The 8,507-nt window shown below is 48.3% G+C and overlaps 1 protein-coding gene across 2 annotated transcripts; it reads right to left on the reverse strand.

Annotated features, from left to right (window-relative positions):
• Positions 1–375: 375 nt before the first annotated feature.
• On the reverse strand, positions 376–8,195 carry LOC125398447 (serine protease inhibitor A3N-like). Of its 2 annotated transcripts, XM_087911538.1 has the most exons (6): positions 8,048–8,195; positions 5,553–6,171; positions 3,366–3,639; positions 2,224–2,374; positions 1,990–2,070; positions 1,177–1,292 (listed from the first exon to the last, which is right to left on the reverse strand). In XM_087911538.1, the coding sequence occupies exons 2-5, from the start codon at positions 6,157–6,159 to the stop codon at positions 2,026–2,028; spliced, it is 1,077 nt and encodes a 358-aa protein (XP_087767664.1). In that variant the 5' UTR covers positions 6,160–6,171; positions 8,048–8,195; the 3' UTR covers positions 1,177–1,292; positions 1,990–2,025. The 2 variants fall into 2 exon arrangements, with proteins under 2 accessions (XP_087767663.1, XP_087767664.1); XM_087911537.1 differs by lacking the exon at positions 1,990–2,070 and having other exon boundaries at positions 376–1,292.
• Positions 8,196–8,507: the final 312 nt, after the last annotated feature.

The raw sequence follows: 8,507 nt of genomic DNA on the forward strand, positions 1-8,507 counted from the left end.
TGCCTCAGACCTTGTTCCATCCTTACCAGCACCTGCTGAGGTAGGCTCCATTATTGACTGCCAACTCTGCAGGATTCCAGGATCAGAGTCCAGTTAATGCTGAGCCAAGCCTAGTGATCTGAGTGGTTGGATGGTGTCCCAAACCCTCATCCTCTTGATAATGTCTTTGACGCACAAAGCTTGACTTGCCTCAGGCTCAAAGTAAAGGAGCCATGAATAAACTTCTCTGTTCCTGAATTTTGTCATTCATAAAAGGTAATAATAATAGCATGTGTTTCAGATGCCCTACATGTCAGAGAGTGTGAGTGACAATCTCTACTTCCTTATGTTGTCACTAGAGGCCAACAGGAGCTGAGTGAATATAGACCAGCCACCTTCTGTGCAGTTATATGTTTATTGATCCTTTGTTGCAAGCCCTGCATTTAGGGTAAGGAATACAGGGATATCAATCTGGCATTTGAGGGTGATAGCTGCAGAGTAAGAAAATGGGTGCTCTACCATAAGTAAGGGTGCTATCAGAAGAGGAGTCTTTCTGATCAATCCCCTTTCAACATGTGTGAAGCCTGAAGCATTGGTCAGATTACTACAAAGGGCTGTGGGTAGCAGAGCCTGCGGACTGGAGAAAGGAAGCACAAAGGAGGAACTTGTCACCAGGTGGTACCCGATGCGGAAATGAGATTCAGTGCGGCAGGTTTCCTCTCAGTCCTGGGCCTGATCCTCAGGATTGGCCTGTAAGCTTGTATGATCCCAGCAAGGTTGTGGAAACTGAAAGCAGATGTGCCCAGAGATTGCCCTGACGGAGCCTACCTGCCAGTGCCCACACTTGGGGTATAGCACATACAGGGCAGTGAGCAAGGGGAGGGCATAAAGACAGATTCCAGGTTCAAAGCATGAGCAGATGCTCCCAGGAGGACTGAGAGATGGACACCTAAGTCTAAGACTCCTGTGCATGTCGGCACCATAGAGTTAGTCACAGTCACTGTCAAAGCCAAGTGTACAATGCCAATCAGAGAATTTTGTTCAGGATGCACACACCCACATGCATGCTCCCTCCAGGGCACCTGGGCAGAAGGCTCTCACATTGGAAAGTTCTAGCCATACTTGGGGTTGGAGATTTTGGCCAGAAAGAGGGTCATCTGTGTATTTGCTTCTGAGACAAACATCAGGAATGGCCTGTTGAAACGCACTGACACTGAAATATATTTTGCACAGCAGGGGATCCATTTGACTCCTGTGGCAGCCGCTGCTTCTGTGCCTTTCTCAGCCACGTCCAGCACAGCCTTGTGGACCACCTGTAGGAGAAAGACATCATTCACTGGAGATCAGGGAGGGCAGAAGAGGAGATTCCTGTAGCAAGTATCGACTGCTGGCCTCAGACACTGGTGAGCTTGTTTGTTCCTGCCATGAGCTCTACCCCTGGGGTTTCCAGGTCTCTGCTCAGGGTGTGAGATGAGGCCACCCAGGGTCTCCTCAGTCTCTGAGAATCTCTACTGTCCTCAAACCCACCACAAACTGGAGGATGGGTATAGGTAACTCCCACATTTCTTCACAGGCACTTTATCAGGAGACCCACGAGGAACAGCCAGAGTGCTGGCAGCCAGTGCAGGGTTCAGCATCCCGCCTGCTCCAGCCTCCTTGGCACACACAGCTGCAATGAATATGTCATTGCTTCTCTTTCCCAGACCACCATGCCCTGCTGGTACAGATCAGAGCCCAGGGCTCTGTGTGGGCACTGGAGAGAACACTAAGCATTGCCAGGCTGTGCATCTGGGGATGTAGTGTGAGGTCCTAAAACATCTTCTCTCTTATTCCTAAGCTTTTCATCTCAACTGCTACCCATCCTTTCTATTTCCTGTACTGCTATTGTTCTGTGTGCTATTCAGGAAGTTCTGAGCCAGCTCCTAATGAAGAAGCTGAGACTGGAAGTGCTATATGGGTTGTGGGTGGCACCTGCATTGCAGAACCAGATGGTTACTATGGTGGTCTTACCAAAGCACAAGCTCTTTTCCATCCCGGAATCCTGAATCAGATTATGTTCATGCGGTTGAGTAGGGATGGGCTGCATGGTATCTAGGGAGCATATATAGGTTTTAATCTAGCTCTCCAAGGCATAAGGGAATCTCAGGCTTTCTCACATACACATCATTCCTTCACCCACACACCTCATCTTCACCATATATATTCTGAAACCCAGAGAGAGCCACCTAATATTTATTGGTATACCTGAGAGACTCTCAGGTCCTTGGACCCTGTGATCCCAGACAGATCAGCCTGTGTGGAGAAGACTTTCCTGATGCCCAGCTGTGGAAGGATGTCCTGCAGGCTGTAGTCTGTGGAGATGGAGAACTTGGGCAGGGAGAGCTCATCGATCTTCCTGAGAATGACAAAGAGAAACATAAGAGTCACTGAATTCTGGCACCACCAGCCTACCTTGTTGCTAAGGCATTTCTCCATGGACAGTCTTCTCACCGGAGCACAGCCCTCCTTCCATACATGCATAGACCTCTTTGTTTTTCCTGAAGCATTAATTAACCGTTAATGCCTGAGCGTGTTTACAGTGGGCAGTCAGTGTGGCTAGGTACCAACTATTCCCTTACCAAGAATGCTTTTCTCTCAGATCCAAAAATGCAGTCCTTCCCCTGTCATGTGGACTCTGACTTCATCTAATGATCTTCTAGGTAAAGCTGCACCCTCCGTCTGACCCCAGCTGTGCTTTTCTTGGAAACTCCCCTTTTGGGTGTCACTGTCTCTCACTTTTTAGTAGTCAAGTCATGATTAATTGTATTTTCAATCACCTGCTCTCTGCTCTTCAATTCCTAGATAAGCCTGTGAGGATAAGAAATTTTCTTCTTGAGTCTCTGATGTCCTCTCAGGGTCTAAAATCATAGCACAGCACAGAGTAGGTCTTCAAGTCATCACTGCACACTGGTGCATGAAGGAGTGATGAGGGGATGAGACGGCTGCACGGGGCAGAGCTGATTCTCAGAGCTGATCTCCTCCCACCCTCACTCCCTCTGTCCTCCAACACCCATGCAGAATTCTGTGTAATTACAGCCCGTTAAACACAGAAGACTCTTCAGCACCCGCTCTAGCTCATCCTCTCTTAAAAACAACTAAAATGACAGTAAAATTTAAGTTAGTAAAATTCCCCAACTCCCCAGTTTGCAGAGGAAACTCACCTACTCTCCACCTGCCCCTGCTATTCCATCACCACAGCCGTTACATCATCCGGCACTCCACCCGTCCCTACTGACCATCCAACCATTACACAGGTATTAGTGAGGTATTGAGGTATAGAAACACTGGGCTCCAGTCCAATTGTAGGTTGTTGACTCAGGTCAGCTCTGTGTTCTGAAGGCACTCACCTGTGCCTCAGAGAGTCTCTCCACTTCCTCAGGGTCTCTGGCTGCAGGCTGGCTTCCACCTGCTGCATCCTGCCCTGGTCAGGGAGGATGAACAGGGCGCTGGCATTGCCTGTGTACTTTAGCTCCACCACAGTGCAGGACAGCTCCTCATCCCGGAAGTAAGGTGTGGTCAGGTTCTCAATGTTCATCATGGGCACCTTCACAGATCTGTCCTTATCCAAGTGAAACTCAGATTCGAATGTGTCACGAGGGTCAAAGGGAAACTTCCATTTCCCTAAATGTGGAGCAGACCATTAGAATGTAACAGCAGAGGGGAGACCCCTCATACACCCATTTCTGCCTAGCTTCTGAGTCATGAGAACAATCCTTCCATCTAAAACACATAGTGTATACTATCCCATGGTGGTTTCATTATCTATGTTGAAAACCAAGACCTTGGTAGATGCAGATCTTTGAATGAAAAGGATCCACATGCTTGGTTTGGAAAGGGGAACTCAAAACCAAAGCCTGGTTCCTTGAGGTGCCTGAGAAACAATCTTGGATCTGAGGGTGTGCATGTAAGAGAGAAATGAGAGTGAAAGGGGGAGACTAGGGCCTGGGGAGATTGGGGGATCCCCTCTTCCTTAGGAGGACCCTTTCTAGAAGGCAGTTCCTTGTGGGACATGTTTTCAGTGAAGCAGGAAGAGACTGAGTCCTCCCACACCATGATCTATCCATGGCACCTAAGGGGACGAAGAGTCCAGAACCAAGTGTGGGCTTAGACTGAAGCTCTAGAGACCTGCAGTTTCTCAGGGTCCAATTACCAGGACCCCATAGTCAATGGCTAAGACATGGATATTGAATCCTCATCTCATGCATTGGCCGTGTTCCCGTCCATGAAATCAGATATCCTGCCCAGACTTGCCCCACATCCCAAGCACATGTTATCATTTGCAACACACCCTAGAAGATTGGTACTTTAACAGTTTCTTGCGATCAGGATGCAGCAATATAAACATACAGCACCACATCCTCATAGCCAAGCAGAGTAGGAGTTTGGGTCCTGGGCCAGCAGAGGGAGTCACACCCACCCTTCAGGCCATTCCTCTGCTTCCCCTCTCCTCAGAGCCCAGCAGTACTGGGGCCATCCTGTCTTCCTATCCTTCTGTCTTCCTGTCTTCCTCTCTTTCTGTCCTCCTGCCCTCCTATCCTCCTCCCTCTTCTATTTAAGGCCAATGGGTTTTCTATCTGTTGTCTCAGAACCTGTCCTCTGTCTTGGACTAGGGTATTTACAAGTCCAGCCTCAAATCCACCCCAGATCTAGTCGCAGCATGATTTTCATCAGTCATTGTTCTGTGGTCTGTCACCTCAATCTCTGCTCTCTACTAGGCCTGTATTTGTGGATTTGGACTCTGGATGTCCATCCCAAAACCCTTAGCCAAGGCAATTCCATTCCAGTCTCCCAAAACACCAGCTCCTAACTCCAGATTTTCTGGCTCAGGATTGAGTCTTGGACACTGTGGCCTCCCAGGCTGCCAAGCTAGTAGTCTTACAAAATCAGACTCCACAAAAAAGCCATACACTAAACATAGAGCACTGAGTGGCTGGTTTATATTCTCACTAATGACTTTGCCCCACTCTCTGCCTTCCCATGCCCAGGTCCAGATCAATGCAGAGAGAATCAGGGGAGAGGTCCTGCATAGGGATGCGTGAAGGATTTTCCACTACCTGTTGCAATGCTATTTTCCCTTTAAGATGGGGAGAGCCAGGCTGCTTAGGTCAAGAACTCCTCAGCCCATCTGCACCCACCTAGAGACAGAGCTTCTCCAACAGGGAAGGACACCTTCTAAGAAGAATATGAGAAATGTTTGAGTGGACAGAATGGGGGACATCATCTCCTCAGGGAGAAGTTGTGGCTTCTTCTCACTCAGGTCTAACTGGATATCACAGCTCTGATTTCTACTAGTCAATCAGTTTAAGTCAGAGCCAAAATGAACCCCTGAGAGCTCAGGGCTTCTGTGGAGTAAGTACAAGGAACTGCAACTATTATCCAGTATTCCCCAGACAACAAGTAAGGCCAGTTAGTAAAAGAAGTTAGGCACCCATGTCTCCAAGCCCATGCCCCCTCCTTTCCAGTGCTCAGTGTATGGACACAAGATGCCCAACCAACACCTTCTCCATCCACCCATGAACAGTGCCCATCCTCACCTTTAAAGTAGATGTAGTTCACCAGCACCATTAATGCATCCTTATCCAGGTCTGAGATCAGGTCCTTGATCTTCCCCTGGGTCTGTTTCCTCACATAGTCATTGATGAGCTTTACAGCCTCATGAGGCTGCTGGAAGTCGGTCATGGAGGCCTCGGCCTGGTAGAATGCCCTGGCCTTCTCTTTGAACTCCGTCAGCATCTGCAGGCGCTTTTCTACAAACATGGCGCTGCCTGTGCTGATCTGCACCTGGTCCCCTGGCTGGCTGAGCATGTGGAGGAGGTGCCCAAAGTCCTGGTGGATGTCTGCCTCAGAGGCTTTGCTGAAATTAAACTTGAGACCTTCTAGAATCTCTTCCAGGGTTTTGCTTCTTGCTCCCAGGGATAGGACGGCCAAGGCAGTTGAGATGCTGAATGGGGAGAAGACGATGTTTTTGTCTGGGTTCTTTAAGACCAGCTCCTTGTAGAGGCTGAAGGCAAAGTCATTGTTGCTGGATGTCATTCTTTGATTCTCCCCTGATGTTCTGCTGTTTTGATTTTCCTGGCCTGCAGTATCCCTTCCCATGGTGCCTACTGGTCTGGAGAGGACATCAGGGGAGATCTCAGCCATCACTCTGGTATCCTGGTTGAAAAGAGAAGATCCTTTTATCTGGGATGACCACATGATTCCCTGACCACCTCCTAGTCCTCCCCCTTGGCCTGCACTGTGTCCCTTTGCTGCCTTTGCGTCTGTGCGTGGGAGGTACCCTGGCCCCTCAGATGGCAGTGCCACATTCTCTGCTCCTCTTCACTACAGGAAGAAGTGTTGTTGCTGTGACCAGTTTTCCTAAGGGAGAACCAAGATCCAGAGTTGAAGGGATTGGCCAGGGTCACAGTGTAAGCAAGAGAAGACCTAGGGATGTGCTAAAGACTTGTGTAGTCTGAATGTCACCTCTTCACTTCTTGCTTCGCTCAGTAGAAAACAGGGGACCTCTTCCTTTGCGCTTGTGCCCTCAACCACATCACCAACTTCTAGTCAAGACTCAAAAAGAAATCTCACACAGAGTGCACCCCAACCACCAACGGATATGTATAAGAAATCTCACAGCCGTGGGTTTAACTTAGTGCAAGCATCTGGGAGTGTGTGTGTGTGGGGTAATAGAGGACAACACTGGACTTGGCCCCCTGAGAACAAGTGTCAGAAGGATGGAGATGGGGAGGATCTTCAGCCGTGACAGTATTCCACATAGTGGTTTGTATCTCACCTTGAAAGGACTCCAGATGGGATGAAACTTGAATGATGTTTGAATGAGTCTCTGCTACCTGGACCAGATTTCATTTTGAATCTCAGGGTGAGGTATGGTGGCAAGAAATCAGTGGATCTTTCTGGGCAACTTGTTGAGTGACCCAGGTTAAAATATTAGTAAAAGTTTATGACTTTTTATGGTCATTATATGTATTTCTAGGTAATGTCCAGAGGATTATCTCCTCCGTACACCACTGTAGTGGGGACACAAGCATCATAAAATCTACAGTTTAAGCCAGGCAATGCTGGCACACGCCTTTAATCCCAGACCTAAGGAGGCAGAGGCAAGCGGATCTCTGTGAGTTCGAGGCCAGCCTGGTCTACAAGAGGTAGTTCCAGGACAGGCTGTAAAACCACAGAGAAATCCTGTCTCGAAAAACAATAACAAAAAATAAAAAAACTACAGTTGAAGCTTTATGATTATGGCAATCACTGTCACACACTTTTAACACCCGTCTAGGTTGCTGAGGACATCAGAGGAGACAGCAGATGGTAGGGGAATGGGTAGGGGAGAAGAATAGAGGGAGCAGGGGAGGAAGGTGTTGGAGCTGAGCCACATGTCCCCAGGCCGGTCACATGACTACAGTGGGGCCAGGAACTTTAACTCCCTCTACCCTGTGTCCTGTGTTTACTGTCAGATGGATGCATCCATATCACAGGAAAAGCCTTCAGTAATATTTTTATCAAAATTATTTCCGCAGCAAACAGGTGAGTCTGTGAGTTATAGACTTGACTCAGTGGCTGAGCTGTAGTCTTTTCCTTATTAGGAGATGCTGGGTCCCTTTTTCTTGGTCATGGGATCTGCTCAGAAAGTGAGATTTCTGATCCCAAGACTTTTACTGTCTGCTATAAGCATGTAAGTGATTCCACCTCCCCCATAGGGATTATGTGAATTTCCTGTCTCCCTCTGCTTCCGACAGCAACACAGGAGCTAGTCAAGGTCTCAAAACTTCCTCCCCGTGGAGGGTGGGAAGGGGCAGTCCCCATTCCCTCTCTAGGAACAGAGCCTATGATTCCTCCTCTATCTTCCATAGACAGGAAGACCCAGACTGAAGAAAAAGATTTTTCTGCTCAGCAGAAATGTTTCCTGATCCTAGCCCAGTGCCACAGGATCAACTCCTCCCCATCCAACCCAAGATCCAGGTCATCTCCAGTACCACACAGCCCTGCAAAGGCTTCTCCTCTGTCCTCAGAGAGAAATTATGGGAATTACCTGCAGAGCTGAAGGCAGCTACCCGAGTTTGCAACAGCTTGGTCCTGATGATCTGGTTGCTGCCTGCCTGCTGTGTTGTTCTTCCCACTGCAGAGTGACATGTATTTATCCTCACCAGTGACTCCTCCCTCTTCTTAGGAAGTGCTGGCCCAGACAAGTTGTGCTCTGTGCTCAGTCTGGAATGGACTGATCGCGTGATTTCTGGTATTGCACATTGAGAAGCTCTTCCTAGCAGAACCACTTTCTGATTACAAGTCGAGTGTGGTGCTTTCAACTTTCTATATCCCGCATTGTTTGATAGTCTGTGTGGAACTGGGGAAAAGTCAGAGTTAACAAGGTAGGGCACAAGCCCTACTTTTCACCAGATAGGGCTGCAGCTAACTTTTATTGCAGACTTCTTAGGTAACTTCAAAAGAATAGAAATCTATTTCCATGCTCTGTGATCTCTTAATAAAAACTC

Source organism: Myodes glareolus, chromosome 11 (genome assembly GCF_982192425.1).
Source record: "Myodes glareolus chromosome 11, mMyoGla1.1, whole genome shotgun sequence".
Lineage (NCBI taxonomy): Eukaryota > Metazoa > Chordata > Mammalia > Rodentia > Cricetidae > Myodes > Myodes glareolus.

Coding starts and splice junctions, on each gene's coding strand:
- LOC125398447 (XM_087911537.1), bottom strand. CDS start 6,159: ATGGCTGAGATCTCCCCTGATGTCCTCTCCAGACCAGTAGGCACCATG. Junction 3,640..5,552: donor GAACTACATCTACTTTAAAG/GTGAGGATGGGC, acceptor CTCCACATTTAG/GGAAATGGAAGTTTCCCTTT. Junction 1,293..2,223: donor AGGACCTGAGAGTCTCTCAG/GTATACCAATAA, acceptor TTTCTCCTACAG/GTGGTCCACAAGGCTGTGCT.